A 25561-nucleotide genomic window follows, 5' to 3' on the forward strand; every position below is an offset into this window, starting at 1 on the left:
GAAGCTCTGGGAGCAGGAACTTCACAATAAACAGGTAGAGGGAGAGAACATATCAACTTTTTTCTCTTTATTTCTTAATCTATCCTTGTCAATTTGAGGTTTCTTTACTTACCCATTTTTGTGGGAATTGACTAGAAGGAAAATATTTTGGCAGGAGCACTTCAAAATTGGAGCTGTCTTGATGTACTATGGGCAAGATCTACTTGGACTTTACCCTGGGCAACCAACTGATAATGTATCCCTGTATTCAGTTAGCAAGTGATTATAGAATCATAGTATCACAGGATGGTTTGGGTTGTACTCTTTATTCCTCCCCTTTGTACTCTTCAGACATTGCCATAAGTTCTTGGGTTCCCCCATCCCTCCTTTTGGACTTAATACTTGCCAAATTATTTTCCTCAAATTGTTTAAGCTTGGCTAGAAATTATAAAAGAAATACAATAGACACTCAGTTCATGCTGTACTGCAAAGGGACTTGGACACCTAATCCATTTCTTTCTCTTTGGCAATCATAGCCTTTTTTTGTACTTTTGACTGGCCTTTTTCATTTGCATGTATTCTTTAGTTTATTTCCTTCTTAATTGTCTATCTGTTAATTTTAATCTCCCTTTTCTGTATAATCGATTCCATAATTGTCCTAACTGTGGTTCAATCTGCAACTGATCTCACTCCTATTAAATTCAAAGGCAGTTCTATTACTGAGTTTAACATGAGCCTGATCAGCTTCTATTTTAGTAAATGACATTTTCTTGGGGGAATGTAGAGGGAAAAGTTACAAAGCTGAATAAATCCTGGAAATGAAATTATTTCATATGCTGAAGCAAATACACAACAACCTTGCCAGCAGTTTATTAAGGTAATATTTTTAGAACATTTTGCCTCTTTCAGTAGGACAATAACAGATTTTGAAGACCTGTCATAGAATCATGAGCAATTATATCTTTTACACTACCCTTGGATAATTCTCAAAAATGGTCTGAAATATATTAAGAAATCACCAGAGGAGATCTCACAGCATGTGAAGAGCCACTATACTTAATTTATGTGGAAACAGCAGGATTCAATTCTCTAATGTTATTGTCACTTACTTCTTGTAAAATTGTGCTGGTACCACACAAATTCTAAAGAATGAGTTAAAAGACCAAACGCATGTCGTAAAATGTTTGAGATAGATGAGAGAAGTATAAAAATCAACTCAATGAACCCATTCTTTGGGGCCTGCCTTTACTCATACTGTGAATTTTGCCTTTGCTAATAGAAGCAAGATCAAGCCCCAGGGAAAACTTGTTGAGATGTCACACTTTTGTTCATCATAATTATACTTTATGTCTCCAGTCTGCCAGCAATAGAAGGTGCTTAATTTTAAGCCCATGAATAGTCCACAGAAATCAACAGAATTGCCTACTTAAAGATAATTGTGCTCTCTGAGGCTAAACCCACAGTGTGGCTTATTCTCATGTTTGTCACCTTTAAGTGCCTAAATCTAATACCAAAATGCAACCAGTCTGCTCAGCACCAATATTCAGCTGCAGCAGGATCCTGTTGTTACTCTAACAACTGGCTAATAATTGCCAAAATCAATCAGATTGAAACTGGAGGGTGTTGGGAATGTCAAGTCTTATGAAAAAAAAAAATGCATAAAGTTTTTATTTAAAAGGAACCATTAAAATTATGATCTTGAGATAATAAGAACGATAATTTCAAAGATCTGAATGATTCCTATGCAGGAATACAAGCTAAAATTTTGCTAACTGAAGAAGTTGTTAAAGAACTAAATTGTTTCACTGTCCCACATTCAAATAATGTATTAAAAAATATATAAAGCATCTGGAGTGGTGATGTTTGTAACTGTTTATAAAAAACGTATTGAAATTCTTGCTGATATTTTTAAAAGTTATTATTATTCATTCTGATTCTTTACTCAAATCTTCTTATTTGCGTAGTATTGGCGAGTAGATTGGTATAGCAAATATGAAGCTGCAACACAAAAAGAAAGATGTAGCATGTTCAGTTATTTTATTTTAGTTTTTACTTCAGCTTAACTGAAGAGTTAAATACATCACTTTCTTGATCAAATGCATTTGAAATTCTTATTGCTTTCATGAGCTCAACACCTTCACTGTCATTCTTCTTCATTTCATGACTGTATGTTTTTCTGAATTTGTGTACACTGGTTGTCCAGTATGAGAAAAAGTGGTACTTCTTTAATTATGAAACTTCTACATTTCATCAGTTCAGTCAGTTTTCCAAGGTGTCCTTATTTTATAAATTCAATAGAAATTTTAATTCTGTTTAAATAATTTAATCTAAATTCAAACACCACTCTTTACCTAGATTTTTGCCACTACCTAAAATAGTATTTTTGCTTCTGTGCTTTGCTCTTAGAGTATGTAAAGAAAGAGAAACTTTTATTTCTTTTTAACAACATTTGCAAAGTACATGGCATTATTTTGAGTTTGTTCAGGATGCTTCAGATGTTTTCACTGCTATATAACTGCCATTTACTGACTCATTATTCACAACTATATGGGTTATTTTGTTGATAATGAGTTGTAACATAAATAAGATTTTGCTTAGATATATAAATAATAACCACTTCACCGTTCACACAGCAAGATGATGGGAAAGGTGCAGATTGATTTCTGTGAAGATATCAAATAGTTGCACTCAGAATGTAGACTATTCAGCAACAGCTCCAAGTTGAGAGGAAATACGATTCAAAGTGAAGTAACTTTACATCAGGCTGTTAAGTTATCAGTGCTTATATTATGGAACAATACTTTAAAAAAATCAAAAGTATTTAACATCTTAGGAATAAACTTAGAATTAAGGTTTTTAGTTGCAAAGGGAAATTGAAAAGAATTGCTGTAGCTCATGATTTTACAAGATATAAACCACTTGCTCATAAATGCAATGATTCTTTAATTAGACTTATAAAAATAGTTTAAACAGTAGTGTTTGGCAAAGGCAGGGTTTTTTTTTTGTTGTTTTAGATAAATGTCATATTTATCCCAAGGCACAGACTGGAAAAGTAACCAGAACTGTTTTTTTTCCTTAGTGAGATGGTGTCGGTGTTTGGTGGTGGTCAAATAGGTTGTCCACTAAGGAAATGGTTTCTAGTTTCTTTAGCTACCACTAGAAATGTGCTTTAAGTGCTTCTATTAAGTAATTTATAAAAAGCACAAGTTCTAATCATGGGTGCATGCATAGTGTTTTCAAAAATGGATCCTAAAATAAATGAATGAATGATCTTTGTATGTATCTTCAAATGACAGAAAACAAAAGATTTGTAGGTTATATTCAATTAGTCAAAACATCTCATTCATAAAGAAGTAACCAAGAAATATAAGCAGATAGTTGAAGGCATATCCTAAAATTCAGTAAAGGCATGAAGAATTTTGTAATGAGCTAATTTTTGAAGAAAAAGATAAACAGCATTTATTTTTGCAAGTTATCTTCTGTAGGAGTAGAGGAATACCTTCCGGCCTGGTGTCCAGTTTAGAGGGGGGATTTGAATGCAAGCCTTCCCTGCCCACAGCAGTGGTGTTGGCACTAGGTGATCTTAAAGATCCATTCCAACCCAAGCCACTCTATGATCTTTTTGTCTCTTCTGTTGAAATGAATAATTAAAACCTTTCAACATGACAGAATTGCGAATCAGTTCTCATCACAGTGATGGCATTAGTGTAGGCTAAACTCATCCAATCATTAGTGTCAGTTTTATGTCCTTTCAGGTGAGCAGGAATTGTAAATATAATGCATTTCAGAATATAATGTTTTCATGTGCTTCTTATGTGCGTTACGTATAAGTTTCTTTTAAATTCAGATAAACATTAGGACAGATGTAAGCGTTTCAGTGACTTGATATTTTTAATTTTTTTCATATTTCTGGCAACATTAATGAATCGTAGCAGACAAATTCAAGGTCACTTTCTTCAGATTTAAAAATTTATTTTACTCTGAAATTAACCACGTCATTCTTAGCAGCAGTGATCTCATTTTGGTAAATTTCCTGATACCTTTAAGTCAGAATGTTTCCAGTGTAGCCAATAGTTGTATTCTAATTTGCATAATTCAGATCAGGAATACGAAAAACTTTTTTGAACTGAACATGATAGAAATAACATTTTTTTCTGAATACCCACTTGGAAACATATTATAAGCATTATTGAATTTATTGCTATTCCCAAGATGAATTCTTTCAGCAAGAAGAAATCAGAATCATCTTAGAGACATGAAAATGTCATGTATCTGTTTTCCAAATATATCACTAAACTCTACACATTAGAAATGAATACTTATTAATAGCAGCAAAAATACTGAATGCTAAGTATGATTTTCACAGCTCAGTAGACATGAAGTTAAAAAAAGATGTAACTGGCTAATATGAGTATGTTGGTATGAAATGTGTTTTTTAAATCTGTTGATGTTGATGTGATTGTGGCTGTGGTGAAGTTATTAGCATAATGTATAATGGTGGATAATGAGCAAATAGTTGAAAAAATATTTAAGTAAATTAATATTAATGTGTTGCCAGCCTAAATATCTGTTCCTTTTTTTCCTTTTTTCTTTTTTTGTTTTACATTTCTCTTTTAATACTATATTTAGGAATGTCAGTGGGTGGCAAAACTCATATGGCTTGTATCTAATTGGGATTGGTTTACTGATTTTGATAATGCCATGATTAACCAGTAATCAGTGAGTTGTATGTTCAGGATCAATAGCAGCTATGCAACTGAAAAACCACAGCGACCATACATACATATACAAATATCTAAACAGTCTTCTACAAATAAACCCAAGGTTTTCTAATAAACGCAGCACTGTAATAGCTACTGTGGTGGCATATGACCTCTTCAGACAGTTCTGAGTGTCCATTCACATATATTCCTCTTTGCCAAGGCTGAGGGTACCTGTTCCGTCTGTACTTTCCTCTCACTAATTCACTGTTATTAACTATATGCATTTATTTACTTATTTGTTTTTAGGAACTGTTTTCAGCTTATGATTCGCCATTGTTTTTTTAAATGGGTCCCTACCTTTTATGTCTTGGTCACCTTGATATCCAATCACCACTGTTAACTAAAACCAAGAATTTTTATACTACAGAAAATTTGAGAGGGAAAAAAGAAACAGTTTTTGAATACAAAAACAAAAGTGCTGAACATCTCTGGAAAGGCAAACACTCGATGGCATGTACTTAGTAGTGAAGCCATTACATTCTTTCTAATATTTATGTTAGACACTAGATCTGCATCTTGCTTTAACACCTACATCTACATGCATGTCCTAAAAATCTCAAACTTCAGGAGTCAGATTTGAAATTTTTCAAAGGAAAAATATACTTCTAATTCATCCAAACGTTATATAGATATATATTCTTTTCTTTTTTTTTTTTTTCAAATGTCCTGGTTTCAACAAATCAGATTTTTTAAATCAAAAGGCATTTCTAGTGGCCAAAGATGCATGATTAACATGGCCAAAACACAGCTTTTGCTTTCCCATTTTCTAGGTTTGCCTTCCTTTAGCCATCATTTCTCCCTCAGTTTTTCCATCTGCAGTGTACAGTACATTTTATTTTAACTTCTTTGTTCACATTTGTGCAGTTCTCTGTTGTGACAGCTGGCCCAGGTGTAATCTCCAGAGAAAGAAGGAAATTATTCCCTCCTCTGGTGGTATTTCAGGTGCCCAGATTCAGTTGTACGCTTCCAGCTCATTGTTGTGCCTCTCGCGTGGTTTTCCACCTGCTACACTCTGGTGTCTGGTCCCTCTTTGGGAAAGAAAAGTCTGATTAGGGCAGAAAAACTTTCAAACGGCCACATCTCCAGGGTAATGAAAAGAGAATCTTTCAGGGGATTAGAGGGGGCTGTGCAAATCTTGCTGCAACTCTGAAAGTCACTGGCTTAGCTGAAACAAAGTCAGAAAGCAAGGACCTACATACACAGATGCTAGAGGCAGGAGGGGTGTTGCATTAAAACTGTTTGTGATCTGTCCTCCCTGACCAGTTTGGCTTTTCTTTATTTAAAGAAGAAGTCATTTCAATTGTTATCTTATAATAAAAATTTTGTCTTTTTCAAGTAAAAATCTTTTGGTTTTCCAAAGCTATAAGGATAATATCTAGATAGCTGCATCCTAAATGTGTAGGCAGTCTAAGGTTAGAATCTGTCATTGTCTGTGAGCTAAACATAAGATTTTCTTAGACCCATATTACAGATAATATCTTTGATTCAGACTTTGGCCCTGAGGTCTGCCCACCTAGAATATGTTACTGTCCTTCTATTTTTATCTACCTAATAATTTTAAGGTCATCTTCTCATATCTTTCCATTATGCTCAGGGACTGCATTAAGTGTTGTATACCTCACATACTACAGTTTCCTCCTCTTTAGTCTGAACAATATCTCTACTTCTCTGTTCCCTTCTGTTTAAAATGCTGCTGTTAATATTAGCTCCCCAGGTGGTTTTTATAGTCTCAATCTCTTATTTTCCTCTACTAGTTCCTTCCTCTGACAGCACAGAATACAATAAAAGTGGGGGGGGGGGGGGGGGGGGGGGGGGAGGGGGGGGAAGACAATTTTGTTAGTCATATATTTGAAAAGGAGATGGAGGGAGGAGAATAAAATTGAGATGACAATAAAGGAGACAATTTTGAAATGTCAACATTTTTCTTAAGTTCTTCGAGAATTTCTTAACTGTTTAGGGGAAAAAAAAAAGTGGCTGAAATTATGATACCCACATTATCTACTGAAAATTAAATGGCTTTGTCTTTTTTTATATACATATATTTTAGGTCCGAACATGGATTCTTACAGTGGGATATACAACTGCATTTGGAGCAATGTTTGCAAAAACGTGGAGAGTTCATGCCATTTTCAAAAATGTAAAAATGAAGAAAAAGGTGAGGGGAAGTTCTCATTACTCTGTTAATACCATTATCTAACTGTTCTGTTACATGTCCTGGTTTGACAGGTTTACTGACTCTGTTTACATGTCACATCCAACTACCCTGAACAGTTTGATATTTGGGCTTTCTTGATCTCCTTTATATTGTGGGAGCTGGAACCAAGGAGCAGCCGTGACCTGTCTAAGTGCATTCTGTCCTCACTCTAGTTTGATATACGGTTTAAGCATTCAGAAGACTTAGGAATTCAGAACTGTTGGGAAGTGTTTCCTGTATATCTGTTTGGGATGTAGCTATTACACACAAGTTTCTCGTGGGTTGGTAGGAAAAAGCAGACAACAGTGCTGCTTATGTAGATTTCTATTTCTAATTTTGATTTTAAATTGCACAAGCTTTGTTTATGACTGATCAAAAAGAAACCACAGTAGTTATTTCTAATACAGAATATTTTCTGTGAATGATTAGGTCTAGGCTTAGCTATAATGCAACACTTCATGTTTATACTGTTCTATTTATATTTTTCTCATGGAGCTTCTTTTTACACATAAAGTGCTTTTGGTCACATGGTTTCATTTAAAAGTGAAGAAACTGAAGAATAGAAAACGTTGATGTAAAGGGAAACATTAAGGGAAATGTGCATGAAACAGAAACAAAATTACTATAATATAAAAGTATCAAATACAGTTCCTCTATGCAGCTAAATATATTTACTCTAGTAAGTGGTAAAGAGGCATTTACACTCAAAATAAGTAAAACAATATCCAAAACCTGTCCCAAAATCTGTTGTTGGTGGGGATTTGGCTGGTTGCTTGGTTGGTCTTCTGTATTGTGGTAGGACTTTGTTGCTTTGGTTTGGTTTGTCGTTTGTTTGTTTGTTTGTTCCCCCATCTGTGTGTGGTCATTGAAGAGCTGTAATTTGTTGCTGTTGTTGCTGTTAGTACCTACATTATTGTTTCCATAGCTGGAATATATAGGGAGTTACTGTCTCTGGGAGACACAACATTCTTTAGAATGAATAGACAGAGAATTAGCTCAGTTTCTGAGAGGTCTTTATGTCTTACATTGTAAATTAAGTCTTTCTCTCTACTATTCTATCAGGTCAGGTCTATTTAAATACCTGTTAATGAAATCGTAAATATTAATCAATGCATAAAATAAAGAAGAGCAAATAACTAATATCGTAAAATTAATTACAATTATAAGTAGTCTCTGTACCCAAAACAGGATGCCCTGGGTGGATGAAATTGGAAACCACCCTTTGTGCACCTCTGCAAAGAACCCTCTGTAATGTATCTGTAATGCTCACAGATTCCAACATGTATTTTTCAACAGTCTTAGACTTCCTGTGTTAAAGAGTTTTCACCCAAGCCTGAGCCAGTAATTCACTCTCTTGAAAAAAACAAAATTTTATATAGCAAATATGCTTTTAGCTATATTGATACAAATCATTGTAAATTAATAGTTACACAAAATACTGCCAGTGCAACACATAAAATCACTTAATACATTTGATTATATTGAGAAATTTATCATTTCTGCAGTATGTGCTATTGCAGATAGGAATGAACAGTATTTCAGTGGGCTGTTTTAAAGTGCTTACTTTATGTTGTTGTTTTTGTTTGTTTGTTTTAAGAAAACATTTAATTTTAGAGCTACAAGTTGCAACTCCACAGTAATACTCAATGTCTGTTAATTAAACATCATCCTCAAGTTCTGCATAGTGCCTGTTCCTCAACAAGTCCGTCAACAATGGCAGATTGCAGTTGTTTATTTGCAACTGGAAGGTGAAAAGGTTTCAAGGTCAGTAGCAGTGTAAAGAGGATAAACTTCCAGTCATTGAGATGCTGACCAATGAGTTATTTTCTTTGAGTGATTCTGGAAGCTTCAAGGGTATCAGGATTATTAAATGTATTGAGACTAAGTAAAGAATACTTCTGGTTCTGTGAACTGTAAAGAATGACTGTTCCACAGAATAATCTTGGTTTGCATTGTTGGATATCTTGGCCAGAGCACGGGCATGCATCTTCAAAAATAGCTTTCTTGAAAGAAAATGTAAAACAAATTAGCTATCCACAATAAATACTTACTAATCATGCATTTTCTGTCTTTGATTTCCCAAGACAGATAAAACTGTATTTAAGAGTTGATTCAAAACCATGACATTCTTTACTTATGTATCATAAGACATTTCCATTTTCAGTAGATGTAGTTTACAGACAAAGCATTTTGTGTCAGTTAAAGCACAGACAATACAAATCTTCACAAACAATTTCTAAGCTGACAAATAAACCATGGTAGCTTTTGCAAGGAAAAAAAAAAAAAAAACACACATTAGTGCTTTTTGAATTAGCTGTGCCATGTCAGAGCAGACTGCCATTTCAGTACAAGGACTGCAAAGTTCCAAAATTATTTAAATACTGTGTCTCCTGTTCATCTGTGGTCAGTTCAGTTTCCACTTCCATACAAATATGTGCATCTAATCTTACATTATATATTTACCACTTTTGCTTTTCATCCTGGATATTGTCATCAGGAAACTTTCCAAACTGAGATTTTTTTTTCACAGAAGGAAAATATTTCTCCATTGCCTTTGAAAATATTTACTTATTCATTTCATGGGAGTGAGTGTTAAGGAAGGGAAAGAAGGATATAATAAGTGAAGCTATTTATCAAATAGGGCAAGATTGCTTCTAAATTTTTGCTGAGCATCTATCTTAATATACAACATAGCTTTATGAAGAATGAAGAAATGAGTGGATTTTTCTCTTGTTGTGAGCAAATGTATATAATTTTAAATAATAATACACTATAGCATCATTTGAGTGTAGTGGAGAGTAGAACTAATTGATTTACAATGTCTTGATTTAGGTGAAGTTTTTTATTAATTTCTCTCAGAATTCTCTTTTATTTTCAACCTATTATGAACCCACTTGCTTGTTATCAGAAAAATAGAAATCAGAATGCCCTCCTTCTGCTGTTGAGCTGCTAACTGACACATTTTGCAAGACTCCCAAAGCTCTGTTACCATCTTTGATCTTGCCAGGGCTCAATGGAAGCAAATTAAAAATGTTCTAATTTTATTCAGATCTGAAACAGAGGGGTGCACTGAATCAATTTTTATTAAATGAAAATGACAAAATCAGTAGGGGGAAATAATTTTCTTTTTCTTTTTCTTTTTTTTTTTTAGTTTTAAAGAGGTTAGTTTAAGATGTTAAAAAGTAGAACAAAACTTACATTAAAAATAAGCGTAACACTCATAAATGACTGGCAGTTCTGTTTTTGGTAGGACCCCTTACTGTTGGTTTAGATGCCACAACATCTGCTCAGTATGTGGTGAGGACTGCCTTTATGTTTTCCTGACCAGCAGAGGAGGAATGGCTGCGGGCAAGAGGAGGGAGAACAGCAGTAATGGGAAAGCATGTGGTGTGCTGGTGAAGCTAGCTGAACTATTTGCAGATGCCAGTCCTTCTGATGAAATTTAGAAGGTTGTGAAGTTGTCTTTTTTTCTGGGAGCTTTGCTGTCCCTGGAGGTGCAGGTCTCAAGGGGCTTTCAACCAGTCCTACATAGTGACAAACAACACCAGTGCACAAAGTAGACGGTTCACTTCTGACAAAGACCAGAACAGTAACAAATTCAAGCCAATGTTTTTTAAATACTCCATAAACTTTATATATTCTGCTCCTACAAAGACAAGTATTTGTCCATTTGAAGGTGAATACAATAAAGCATTATTATCTAGGCCACAGTGCTGCACAGTGTGAAGTTCACATTTTAAAGCATAATACTTCACTGTTGGTATTGCTTTGGTAATCTTGTCCTACCTATAATACACTTCATTTTAGCATTGTCTATTTGCACATCATCCTTTAAATGTGAAATCCAGGGAGGGATATCCTGTGTTTCTTTTCCACTGAAAATTCTGTAAATGTACACAGTTATTGCTACCACTGTAGACTTCTGGTGGTATATATCTTTACATTGCATTTTTACCAGGTGAAAAAAGAATATAGTTGCACAAGGAGATGCACACCAGCATCCTTGTTTAAGACTTGTGCTGATGTAGTTTTGCCAGTGCTATCCTGTTATTTGATTATATGTTTTTCTGTGTTCTTAAACTTACTCTCTGCTCATACATTTCTCACAGATGAGAAAGGCTTAAAGAGCATAACAAGTTTTAAGGATGAGATGTGATTACTAGCTCAGTGTTAGAAAGCTACAAATAACCACAAGAGAAAAGTGACTTGCAGGTTTGACTTCACTTAGGTATGCCTGGCAGTCTGCTGTTGGACTGTAGCGGACTCATTTTTTTATGGTGAATCTACTGAGTCTTAAAGACTTCTGGAGAGAGTAGTGGTGTTCATGCATCATCAAGACAGGGGCTTGTACAGGCTGCTGTATCAATGCTAGCATGGCAAAAGAAGCCTAGCACTTGAACTCTGGGACCACAAGGTATAGAGGGGGGAAGAGGCTGAGCATAAGGAATCAGATTCTCTACAACGGGCTTTTGAGAGAACTGAATCCAATGTGGATAGAAAGAATGGGGGAAATCTTGTGATTATAAACTAGTATGATTGTTGACAAGCAAATGAAGGAAGTACAAATTTGGATAAGAATTCCCTAAGAATTAAAGTACAATTGAGAGACAGCAAAGAGTTGACTGGGGGAGTACGGGTGGCTCTGTGAGAAGAGGTCAGGAAAACTGAGTATGGTAGAATGTAAAGCCAGAGTCTGGGATTCAGAAAGCTAACTGTAACTGATGGACCAGATCTGGTTTACAATTAAATTGCCACTGAAATTCAGAGATAGACAGGGACAGATAGGTATATAATAGAAGAGAAAAGCAGCATAGAAGGGAGAAAAGAGTAAGAGGGAAGAAAAAAATGAAATTAGAACTGACTGCAATGGATGCACAGAAGTGCGGGCTTCTTCTCAGAGCATAAAAGTTGAATGGGGAGGTTTTACAGTTTTGCCACACTTTTTTGTATTACTATGTATCTGTGAAACCTATGGGCAAAATATATGCCACCTTCAGTAGCTTCTAGTTATTCTTTTAGCACTAGCTGATGAGGTGTGCAGTGATCTAAAGGTTCCTTTTGCTGATGCCTGCACTTCTCTATATAATTGAATTCTCTTTCTTTTCAATTTCTTTAAGAGGAATGGACTCATGAAAATGTCAAAAGGCTGGTACTGTGGCTAAAAACTCGATCATTGAAAACCTACATCTTGCTACTAATGAGATTTCTACAATGTACATTTGATCCCCATGTGCACCATAGGACACGAGCACAGCCTTAATGTTCTGCAGGATGCCAGTTGTTACTGAGCACACACAGTGAATTTGCTCTAGGCATACACATGTATAATAAAAGAGAGCTTTCTCCTGGAATCTTTTTCACTTAACCAGAAAAAAATACAAAATGAAAAAGGCAGTAACAGTTCTCAGATAGGTGGTCTCATATACACAACAGTTGAGTAACAACATGGTGAAAATAATTAATTTTTGGCTTTCGTGGAATTTGATGGGGAGACTCCATTGAAGTATTCCAGTACCTGCTTAGAAGCAGGAGAGGGAGTAACTTTTTAATATGGTCTGATAGTTACAGTACAATCAGGAATGGCTTTAAACCAAAAGATGAGAGATTTAGGTTAGATATTAGGAAAAGAAATTTTACACAGAAGGTGATGAGGCACTAAAACAGGCTGCCCAGAGAAGCTGTGTTGCCCCATCCCTGGAGGCACTCAAGGCCAGGTTAGATGGAGCCCTGGGCAGCTGAGCTGGTTTGGAGCAGCCCTGCCCATGGCACAGGACTGGGACCTGGATGATCTTTAAGATCCCCTCCAACCCAAGCCATTCTATGATTTGTTATGCTTTAGCAATCTCTGTAAGACGGTTTCCAGGCAAAGATAGTATTTGTAGGATTTCTCATATTTCAGTGGCAAATTTATTACCTAAGTGTAGTAGAGAAGGAATTCTCAAACATTTTAGCTCATTGCCTTCCCCGCTATTACCATAAGTCTGGTCAGCCCTCTTCCCCAGTTCTTACACTTAATGGTCCATAAATGGAGAAGCATGGAATAGTAGAAGTGACAAGCAACCGTCTGTATCCTTTTTGCAGAGCAGAGCACATGGTTTGCTCTGAACATCCCCTCCAGCCAGAGTGGGCAGCAGCTGGCTGTGTGCTATCACCCTATGGTGCCAGCTACATGGAAACTATGAAACTATGAGGAGCTGCAGCTGCACTGAGTGTCCCTGGGGGAAAAAAAAAAAAAAAAAAAACACAGAGAGAAGAGAGCATCTGGAGGCCACACACTTGAAAGCTGATTTGCTGCTGCCTTCTCCTTACAACTTGTTTCAGTTTATTGCCATCTTACTCCCTCATTTGAAAACTTCTGCAAGAAAGATGGAAATGTCCATTCCTGGAGGTGTTCAAGGCCAGACCACAGGGGGACGTAGGCAGCCTGATCTAGTAAAGGCACATGTGAGATGAGGAAGTGATCTGAGACAGCCAGCACAGCCTGATCTATCTGGTGATGTTCTGTGATGGAGTGACAGTATTGGTGAACAAAGGAAGGGCAGCTGATTGTCATCTACTGGGACTTGTGCAAGACCTTTGACATGGTCCTGCAACACATCCTTATCTCTAAATTGGAGAGATTTGGATTTGAAAGGTGAACTGTTTGGTGGAAAAAGAATTGGTTGAATGATTGCAGCCAGAAGGCTTGCTTCATCCACACTTCCATGTCAGATGCCATGGTGTCAGAACACCCCTCTGCTGCCATCTGTCACACAGCAACAACGTGTAATGGGATATTGGGTGAGAAGGTTCATCCTCTACTGCCATACCACCAACATCCGCCTCTGATGTTGTGGGCTGACATAATAAAATAGGGGGCATTGCTTTCAGAGCAGCCCTCATACGATTCTATGACTGTGATTCTGTGAGAACATTTTTTTTTCAAACTAGCTAGAGCTTTTTGTGTCTATAACAAAAAGCTGTGCATTGGATTTTCCCAAGGGTGGACATGTATTTTACTAAGTATATATGTGAGAAATTCTAAGTCTGAAAAGGCGATGAGATGTATCAGGAGCCAAAAAGTTGCCTTGGGTAGCCATACCAAAAGTACAAGTTATTAGGAGCCATCTGCAGAAAATGAGCAAGCACACGGGTAACTGAAGAAATTTTCAGTGTTATCATTCTTTCTTTGAGGCTAAGAAAGATGTCACTGGTTTGAAATTTGCTTATGTATGGGATTTTTTTTCCATTATGAATATATGCCACTGGACCAAATAATCCATGATACATACAGTGCAGTGTAAATTATTCAGGTAGACCTTCATGGGTTATTCATACACAGATACAGTGCTTTCTGAAGTAATATAAATGGAAACCAAATTATTTCATTACTTTTTCTCCCACAAATAGCTAGAACTATAAATTTTAATTCCAAAGCTTCCAAATACTGGTATCCATATATAGATATAAAACAAACATCCTGATTTTTTTAAGAACTGATCAGCCAAAATGCCAGCCAGGGAACAATAGGAATCACATTTCTAGAATTTACATTCATATAAATATGGATTGGGGTGCTAAATCTTAAGCTTCTGTCATAGAGAGAGAAAAAAAAAAAAAAAGGAAAAAAAAAAGAGCAAATGAGCTGTGCATCTAGAAGAAAAATCTGCTTTTGGAGTAATTTATATATGTAAATTTTTTCATGATACAAATTTATAAGGATCTCAGTAGCAAAGAAAACAATGAAAACTGTGTGAAACATAGCTACTCATAAATGGTGCTACAACCATAATTTCTAAGTATTATGAGAGTAATAGATGACAGAGAAATAGAGAGCATGTCACTATACAGTATGAGGCAGTTTGTTCCTGAATAGCTTGAAATTGGATTGTAAATGTAATCAAGTGCATTGATGTCCCCAGCTATTTGGTAACGATGTAGTATGCTTTCCCACAGAATTGTTCATTAAGGAAAATATTAAAGTCTAGATATTTTAATGTTATCTCAGACAAAATCAGAACATTCCTTTCAGACCATTCAAATCCTTTGTGCACTTTTTTCCTAAAGATTGGAATCCCTTCTAGCACTGCAGTGAGAATTCATGTCCCTGGTAGAAATTCCTCCATACTAAGGGTCCATGCAATCTTGGACTCAGCAGATGCATTTCTCTCGAAGATGATTTTGACCTTCTGAGTTAATGGAATATGGAGGTCTCTGAAGACAGGCTATCTAGCTCTACGTATAATGCTGTACAGAATTTCACTCAATGATAATGTCCATTTCTAAGGCTGTTTGCCAAAACTTCATATATCAAGGGTGATTTGTTTCCAGTAGCGTCAAGCTGCATTTCTTTAATATGGTTTTGGTTTTTATAATTCTGCAATATTTTTTCTTTTTTTCCATCTAAAGAGAGTTTTGTGAAACTAGTTGTATTATATAATTCTGTGTGCCCCCTATGGTTAAATTAGTGATGTTAGTATTATAATCACCTCTTGGATTCTCCAGTGCATTATTGCAATAACTGAGATTCAAAGACAAGGAAATTTATAACATTTCTAAACTGTTATTGAATCTTTCCTCTTCTCTAACTTCTGTAAAAATCGTACCTTCTGCTCCCTATGCTTGTTTTTGCTGTCTTTTGTATGAGACAGAAAAGCAGTAAGGCATCTTCTAACTGAAAAATTTCATCTAGCAGCAGAGTGTAGAGTCAAAACATATATATTTGTAAACGCAGTGACTGAGAAGGTGAATCTGCCCAAATGCTTTGCAGTTATTCTGAGCACGACTTGGCAAGGAAGAAACAAGGCTTTAAAATGCTGGTGGCTGTCTCTTCTAAATTCCCAATATCTAGTTGTCCATTATTATCAGTAGTATGATGCTCTCCATTATCCTGGAAAACAGAAAAACTCATAAAATTCAGACTGCAAGTCATCTCAGAAGGCAAATGAGAAATAAATTTATAATCAGATATGCAAATCTTTTGTTAGATTAATTGAGGAACCTCTAAGGGTAAAATGTCTTAAGCTCTGCTTTTTACTACCAGTGTATTGTTGATCAAAAGGTTTGCTTGTATAGAGTATGTTCTTTAAAATTTTAGCATTCACTCATTAAAACTATGATTGCACTGTGGAAAGAGTTCCCGATACTAATCATAGAACCTATTATAGGAAATACTCATAATAGCTGTTGAAAAAACACAGTGGAGCTATTGGAAACAAGTGCATAATGTGTTTTCAATAGTCCTTTTTTTTCTCATTCCATTACACAATAGAAATTAAGAATGTATTTCAGAATAGTTCTCTAAAATATTAATGGGTTTAATAACTGGAAGATAGGTGGCCCTTTGCCCACATACGATGAAGTATGCCATGCCCATATTCACTTATCTACCACTGCATCATCACTTCTATGGCACCATTCCACCTGTGCTGACCCACTTAATGAAGGGAGCCACCATAAGGCGTCCATTAATCATTCTGGGAGAAATGAAAAGGCAGCTCACGTGATACAGAGACTACCTTAAAGGCCAGATCCATTTTTCCAACACCGTAGACTTTATCATTTTTTTCTAGACAAACTGTTATTTTTTCTCCTTCCACACTGAAGGTAGGATGGCTACAAGCATGATGGCTGCTCAATTTGCATGCGTGACGGAGAGGAGCACTGGGTTTCAGACTTGAGAGCACTTCATTCACTGCTGAAATACTATTAATTTCATGGAGTAAGATCTAGCAAGGTTTGCAAACAGATCCTTTAAAGAGGTTCGCTCTCTACAGATTCCTTCCCAAAAGTCAAGGGAAGGAGCAGCTGAAAAGGAGTTACCAAGTGTTCATCCAACTAAGTGCCACAAGGTTAGGGACTTATCTGTCAGCTAATCTAGAAATGATTGATCTACATAACAGAAAGCAGAACTAACTTCTAACTAGGCAAAGGTCAAGTTACTTGAATGAAAAGGAAAGTTTATCTCTTAACTAGTAAATAGATACAAAAACCTCCCAGCCTTATGATGTTTCTATGTATTCAACAAAGAAAAAAAAAATCTGAGAAAAAGTAAAACTCAGGAGTTAGTTAATAGATCTTTCCTTAAATTCAAGTATACTTGATTCTGACAAAAGGGAGGTGACATTCCTGGTAACAAGCAAAGTAAACCTTAAAGGCAGGAGGAAATGAACTATTGAATCCACGCTGGAAAGCTATTCATGAAAAAGCTAGTAGAAAGTTAATGTTGCATCCTGGAGAAGAGAGTAAGTCTTCATATATAAGAGTCTTTGTTGTTAGTTTAAAATAGTGAGTTTGGCTTTAAGGTCCATGTCATATATGGAAAGACTATATTTGCAAAGTCATTTTCTAATAAGATAAGAAATAATGAAATAAAGCTTGCTTTAGCCTTAACCACAAAAAGCAATTCTAATGATTTCTTGCTGTTCTACCAATTACCTGTTGATCTCATACTCTGGTTGAGGATAGGGTCCTACAGAGCACAATGGCTGTTCTTTCAAAAACAAACAAAACAACTCACTAAAATTCTGTGAAAAAAAAAAGAAAAAGAAACAGTCATTCGGACATTTGACGTTGCTGTGGTAAGTAGTACAGCCTGTGATATTTTGATAAAATTCCCAAGAATTTCATGAGCAGAAACTTCTTCCCAGAGCTTTAGACAGATTTCACATCTCCTGTGATCAGACTGCATAGTTCAGGGAAGGTAAGGACGTCAATCTTGAGTTTATGTTCATGGTCACTAAGTCACCAGTTTGCAGATAAGAGTTTGATGTGCTCATATAGCAGCGTTGCTGAAGAGAAAGTGGCTTACCAGTTGCTGTTCTGAAGAAATTTGTTTGGAAGACAGATAGCTTCATATCCAGATATATAGTCCAGACTGGTAGCAATGGCATTTATAACAGTGGGTTGATCTGCCAGGATGAGACAGATTCACCTATCCAACCACAGATGGTAGAAAATATTATTCACAGATGAATGAGAGCTTGGCTTCAGCAAGGGCTCAAGAGCACTCCTAAAAATGGATTTTATTAGTTACTATGCATTTCTCCCAAGATTGATTTACTGTATGCTAGAGGGAGTGTGAAAAGGGGAAGAAGAATCAGAACGTTCTTCTGCAAGAATGATATATTTGATGGTAAGGAGTAAGTGAGTTACTCATGACTTTCTTTTGTCAGTCAGAGAAATTCTGTTGGATTCACAAGATCTGAGTCAAGACTCCTTCGGTACATCTGGTGTTTCCCAAGGAGTGGATGTACTGAACTTAAAAGTGCTGGTGGGTGGGAGTAATGGCTGGAGAGGAGGAAAGTTGGGCTTCCTACGGGTGGAGTGGGGAGATCAGCAAGCCTTTCAGAATTGCTGTGAGTGGTATGCCAGTGGCGTTGGCAGAGTAAACGCATGTTAGGACAAAAGTGCTAATCACAAGCTGAAGAAAAGCTCTTTAAATAGCTGGGGGAAAGGAAGCACCAACGTAGGTTAGCATCTGTGTTTTCTTTCCAACAGTTCTCTTATACAAAGCTATTCTTTTTTTCTGCAGTCTAAAATAGTTTCACTGAAGTAGATATGAAGCATCAAAAGACAAAAGCTATCTGTCTTATTTAATTTAATCTTAGAGTAATCCTCACATAATAAAAGACAAATTGAATTACTGCATTTCTCCCAGTAAAGGTAACATTATTAGAATTCAGTGCTGTCAGCAGCACTAAGTACCCATAAATATGGCCTCCCATGTAAACAAATAATTAAATCTCTGAAAATCTAGTGTTTTGGTGAAGAGTTCTGTTCAATAACTGCATTTCCACAATAGTTTTGCAAAGTAGAGAGCAGGATGAGATTGGGTGTGTGCAACAGCCTGCTTTCAGACCATTCACTGTGCACCCAACATTGAGTTTTATCGCTGATCACATCCTCAGGTTATCTTATGGGCTTTCTTTTCCTTGCCTTCATTCATACTGGCAGTTTGCTCACTGGCATAAGTAAGGGATGAATAATACCTGCTGCCATGAACAGCTGCTCGCATGTACCGTTCCCCTTTTGAAATGCAGGAAGAAATGCTCCAAGAGGTATCCAAGAGAAAGCTTTTCTGCTTGCTCTGTTTCCTCTAATAAGTAAATAAACACTTGCAAAATATATATATATATATAAATAAAATAAAATAAAGAAGACTAAGAATTAGCATCTACAATAGTGCAAGGTCAGCTACAAACAAAAGTTGAATATGAACAAGGAAGGGCAATTAGCAAAATTAGCAATGTGATCCTAAATAGGAAGTGATAATATCAGATATGGCAATTTCTTTTGACCCAGTAATGAGTGAATTATCAGTATTACTGATTTTAATAGTCTCCTTTCACTCTTCTGCTTCTGGAATTGCTGTACTGCTATTTGCAGATCTTGGTAAATCTCCATCTGATGCAACTCTAATTTCAGTATCAATATAGTTGGTATAAATTGGGTTGTGTGTGTCTCTTGTTTTACTTGTCTGAGGTGTCCCAGTAGAAATGCTCACTATTTTCACTGGAAAAATAGAGTATAACAGCTGATGTTTTGAGTTCTGTTTTTTGTTTCCTTTTGCTTTTTTTTTTTTTTTTGTTGTTGTTGTTAATAAGGAAATTTTATGATTCAGTACAGCAGAGAGAGGGAAACATTTCTGGCAGATTCTTTTCACATAGCTCAAGTTACTCAAATGCATTTTTTCAGCTGAAGTTAATGGCCCTCACATACTCACAGAAGGGGGTGGGGAGAGAGTTAGGAGCACACTTCAGAAAATTCATTTCTCTGGTCCTACTGATATGGGTAGGCTGGATTCTCTTTTGAAGGTTTCTCTCTCTGCCTGCTGACAATTGAGAGAGCCTAGTCATGTAATGGTTCAACAGCCAACTTAATACAGCAAACCTCATTAATTAAAAAGAAGGACCAACCAAAGAAATAAAAGTAACTAGCTGGCTATCTAAGAGGGAGGAAAAGCAAATTGTAAAGCTGGTACTTCAGAAATTTTGTGGAACAAGAATTCCTAGGTGCAATTTTTCAGATGTTTCAGAAAAAGATACTGTAATCTACCTTTGCCTTACAATAGAAATACAGCATTATCTTAAAGTAATAAATACTTTAATTAAAACAGTAATTCTTGAAGAATAATGTTTCTAATAAAGGTGAAATTCTTACATATACATATATACACAGGTTTATAGGTATGTATGTTTTCTGAACAAAATCTCAGTGGGAGCAAGATACTTGAAAAAAAAATAAGCTCCTGTAAAACAGCTAAATTCTACATGGATTCAGTACAGAACAAGGGAGTTGCTATGATGGGTAACTTCTAGTTGCACCCTCGGAGTGCAGCTACAAATGACTTTACAAGCTTATCATTCTTTCGCATTACTCACAGGAGTGTGTAAGTTTCACTTAGCTTGTTGAGTTAGCAGGGCAGGTGGAGTGTAAGGTTTTAAACATGATGAATGATTGCTCCTTCACAGGATATGTTCTTCCTTACAAAGAAAGTGTTGTCTCTTAAGTTTGTCCCAGAGAGGGAAATGGTCTGCCTCTCCCTCTGCCTGTAGTTCTATACATGAGGATGGAGAACACATTTCCAAAGGGACCCTGACTAAGAAGTGATGGAGGGAAGACTGGTTTCTCCCACTCGTAAGCCTTCTGTGGTGCTTTCTGATGCACAGCTTTGTTAAAAATACTTCTAACTTTATTGGGAGGGATCTGTTTTCAGGATCACAGATTTGAACTGAAGTGGGCAAATTTCATCTAATCTAAATTCTGTTTGGACTTGACTGCCCGTGGTTTTCTCACTTAGTCTCCACTTCAATCTGGAGCAGCATTTAGGTGTGGTTCACCTATGTCCTGTTTAGAGCTATTGGATAAAGATGAACAATGCATAGACGTTTGTTTCAGAGGGTAATCTTGGTGATTAGCAGCCTTTATTTCATCTTTGACTGCAACTTTATTAAGAACTGAGCAGTCAGGCACAGTTCTGTTTTCCTAAAGGAGACTAAAGACAGAGAATCTTAATACCTGCTTTCCTTTTCCCATACTGAGAAAATATACTGCAGTACTCACCGCCTCCCCGCCAAGACACCTTTTTCTTGCAAAATTCTCATTGCCAGACTGTTCAGCAGTGATACAAAATGGAATGAAAGGTGCATCTTTATATTCACCCTTCCTTCCAAGCATACCTGTGTTATCTCTGATGAGATGGACTTTTTGCCTCATTACTCATACAAACATGAAAAGCATCATTTTCTGGTCCTAATGACAGTAGCTACATGGATGTAAATATCTGGGCCTCAGAAAATGAAAATAATGCCTCAAGTCCTTAAAGTCATTCTGATTGCTAGCTTTATGTCTATATTTAATTTACTCAAAATGATTCACAGCATAACCCAGTAGTTTAATAGAATAATGCGCAATACTGAAGAAACTTCTTTCCAAATGAAGAATGCATTGCACTAGATAATATGAAAAACAAACTTACTAAGGTTCCTTTTACATTATTTCAAATTGCATTTATTTTTATCCTTTCCTGAAGTTTAGTAGGAATTCAATGCAAATATTCTAAGCAGGAGTGATAGCCTTGCCTGTAGTAAGATTATCTGACACTTAAGGCTTTGTTGCAAAATCCTACCATGTTTATAAAATTGAACTGAAATTATTAAGGCTCTTAGACATAATATTTTTGAATATTTCATTTGAATTAAACCAACTATGAAAAAAATATGTGAGTTTGTCCATAATAAAACAATCTGGAAATATCTTTTGAATATTGGGTGAGGATTCATTAGCAATAAAAGAATACATTCATTAAAAAAAAAAAAAAAAAAAAAAAAAAAAACAACCAGAAACATAGGCACAAGAAAACTTACATAAAATTAAATTAAGCCATATATTTGGAACTTGCTGACAACTTTGCAACTGAATGTACTTATAATGTGTTCTATTTATGTAGCTATGTATTTAAAAGTAATAGTAAAAATATAGGGATTGCATGCAACTATACGAGACTGTAATACATAGTTTGGACTGTTCTTGTTATTAAGATTTTTTTTTCTTTTTAAGCCTACAATTCATGCAGAATTAAAAACATGTTTAAGTTGCATATGCTTAAGTGCCTCTCACTATCGTAATGTAGAAAAAATACATCATCCCTGTCTACTACCTGGGCAACAGAGGGAAGAGTGATAGACAGATTAGATATATAGATACAGATATATATAGATATAGACATAGATATAGATATAGATATAGATATAGATATAGATATAGATATAGATGATATAGATGTAGATGTAGATGTAGATATAGATGTAGATATAGATGTAGATATAGATATAGATGTAGATATAGATAGATAGATACACATGCACACACACAAACGTGAAACATCTTGAACTTACCTTTTGGTACCTTGCAAATATACTTTCTAGATCTAACAAAGTTATGAGAAGGTCTACACTGTACATTAAAATGAAAACTCTATCCCTGCTTGATAGCTACTGTTCTGAGAGATGTTGCAAACATTTTCCACACTTGCATACATAAACACAGTGGTGGATCTCCAAGATCGTCATTTTTTAATTTCTTAAGTGTAAATATTAATGCTGGACTTCAATATTAATATTTAAGAAATCTCCCAATTTCTCTTTAGAAGTTTGAATGCACTTTGATACTTCTAATAACCATGAAATGAACTAAAATAATTTGTGTCTTCTTGCTTTCATCTTTTAGTATTTCTGAAACTTTTCCCCATTCAATGTTAATTTTTTTTATTTGCAACCTGTGTTTTTCTCCCTGCGTAGGAGTAAAGCTGTACAGGTATCTATCCATGGCTCATGGGAATTTCTCCTTTTTTTCTTTTTTCTTTTTTTTATCTCTCCAGATCATTAAAGACCAGAAGCTAATGGTGATAGTTGGAGGGATGCTACTGATTGATCTTTGCATCTTGATTTGCTGGCAGGTTGTGGACCCTTTAAGAAGGACAGTGGAAAAGTATAACATGGAGGTATGTCCTCGAGCCCAAGTAATACTTGTGGTTGTGTATCTACAGCATTCTATAGGCACCTGCTATATGCTTTAGTTTATATGAAAGCAAGTCGTGTGTCTGGGAGAAATAAATGTTCTATTTTTAAAAGCAAATAGAAATGAAACAACCGCAACCAAAAGAAATCCTATCTGTGGTTGAAGGTGCTACTTTCCTGTCACTTCTGAGAGTTTTTAGATGAAAGTGTTGTAAACACTGGAGACTTCTCTGCTAAGGCTCACTATTAGAGTCTGTTGCAATAAATAATAGATTATCAGAACCCATTAGCAGATTTCAGTAAGCGCTCGTACAAGATAAATACAAAAGTCACTGCTTACAATGCAGTTACTGCATTCTTTGTGAAGATGCTCAGGAATTATGTTAGCTACTGCTGTATTTATTTTCAGTAATAGCATGTGCAAACACACATGCTAATTATTCCTATTCTAATTCAATTCCCAGAAAGGTCATGCTTCAGATTTCAGTAGGGAGGAAGTAATAGCTTAATGCCACATGTGCAAATTTTCTAGCATTCTGGTAGGATTCTAGTGGAGAATGGGATGGAATGGAATGGAAGAGTGAAATAATGGAGAACAGAATAGGATTTCTGGACATGGAGGACCTGGCAGAAAGAACCATGGCAGCAATGATACAGAACAAGGAAAAAAAAAAAAAAAGAGTACTTCTATCTGTGTGTAGATTAGCTGCGTTTGAGAATTTATAAACACCAACATGGAAACTAGTAAGATCTGAAAAGTACATTACATGAGGATAATCTGGAAGTGTTAGTCTGTTCTCCAGTACTTGGCAGTTGATGAAATAAAGAACAATATTTTTCTCTTGTGGTGTTAGTATTTGCAAGAAAAGATATGATGCTTTGTTCCATTGTTTTTACTTTGCTCCTACTTTTCAGTGTAGTTCTGAAATTTTATTAGGAGAAGATTTTACATTTTATTTGAATATAACTTCTGAAAGATACCTTAGAATGATGTACCCTAAGCTGCCATGGAAGCCTTTTAAGAAATCGTTTTATAGTCAGAAAAAAGTTTCCACAGTCATTCCCTATAGTTTGAACTTGATTCTGAAGAGACTCTCGAGCCATTCTGATTGCCAATAAAAATGGAAAACGTAACTAAAATGTGTCTTGTGCAGACACTTGTGCCCTATATTTGCAGAGCTTGAAACAATAGCAGCATGTTGATAGGCCTGTTTATTTCATTACCTTCCAACTACATTGCAACTGAGGATATTTCAGTTATCACTGTTTCTAACTGTTTCACTGCGCATGTAAAACCAAACATGCTATTATGAATAATTACAAAATCTAATTTAAATAATGCTCATTTCAGAACTTGATTGAGTTAGATGGGCCAAACCAGCCCATAACCCTTTGACAGTGAACTTTTTTTTTTTTTTTTTTTTTTTTTACCCTGATCAAAGTAAAACCAAAACTGAAGGTCCTGATATCTAATCTTAGCGGAATCACAAGAAGGATTTTTTTTGTAGACAGCCACAATAACTGTGAAGCATTCAAACCTTAAATGCAATACATTTGAAAAGTAATTGTAATTGCAGTTCTAAAAGTTTGCAGTTTACATCTGAACTTATGAGTGTGTAATGTGTACTGCTAAAATCTTAGTGAGTTTTCTCCATACTTGGCATTATGATCATGGGGCTGCACACCAGTGGCCTGAACTGTTTTAAAGCTGGACCTCTCTGGGAACTGGGTAAGCCCATGCAAAATCTTGAAACTCACATAAAAATGGGTAACACATGCATGAATCTATGTCATATCTTAAATACTCAGCATAGAATTGACCAAGATTCTCTGATAGAAATCTCTGTTGTGTCTGTAAGCTGATCAGAATGCTTTCTTAAGCTGATGGACTTGGGAGGGGAGGAAATAAAGGTAATATGCAAGTAAATGTTGTCATTAAAGTATTTTACTTATTTAAACTGTTGTACATATTTAAGTAATGTGGTAAACTGCAATTTATTTTCCTGAAGCTGGCCTCTTCAGGTCCCAGAAACCCCTTATTAAAAGAAAATGACAATTGTATTTGCATTTTTCTTTTTCAGTTTAGGGTTGTTGTTTTTTTTTTTTAATGCATTCTGCAATGGTGAATTCTAGTTGAGATTACTTGAGTAGTTATTGTTTGTTGTGTGTTTGGAAAATACACATAGTAAACACCACTGCAGTCAAGTTTCTGTTTTATTTCTGAACTGAAAATGAAACACATTTCTTATCCCACTTGCGTCTAAGAAATAATTTTAATGGCATATTTTCTCTCAGTTAAGGTAGATCTAAGTAGTAGAGACTAAACTGAATGTAGACTCCAAAGTTCTGAGTGCTATCAGTCATTTTAGCTACGACCCATTTCTGTGCATCAAGGTGTTTTGAGTGCTGTTTTAATTATGAATACTCACTGACTTTCTTTGTGAAAGTTCTACATTTGGTGTGTGAAGATTTAACGCTTTCAGGTGGTCATTATTAATTGTGTTTTCATGAATATTTCAGTGAAAGTAACCAAAGTGACAAGTCTTAAATCAATGTACTTTGTTAGGAATTACTCACTAAATGGTTTATTTGAATCTCAACACCAGCAAATTATCAAGTAATTCTTA

At 35.6% G+C, this 25561-nt stretch overlaps 1 protein-coding gene across 1 annotated transcript in view; it reads left to right on the plus strand.

The window, feature by feature from the left end:
• The window catches only part of GABBR2 (gamma-aminobutyric acid type B receptor subunit 2), a 463337-nt gene that overhangs the window by 306141 nt on the left and 131635 nt on the right, over positions 1-25561 (plus strand). Inside the window, exons 12-13 of the mRNA XM_015282399.4 lie at positions 6790-6897; positions 22796-22918. Of these exons, the coding sequence (XP_015137885.1) occupies positions 6790-6897; positions 22796-22918 (231 nt within the window). The remainder of the gene's footprint in view (positions 1-6789; positions 6898-22795; positions 22919-25561) is intronic.

This window comes from Gallus gallus, chromosome 2 (genome assembly GCF_016699485.2).
Source record: "Gallus gallus isolate bGalGal1 chromosome 2, bGalGal1.mat.broiler.GRCg7b, whole genome shotgun sequence".
NCBI lineage: Eukaryota > Metazoa > Chordata > Aves > Galliformes > Phasianidae > Gallus > Gallus gallus.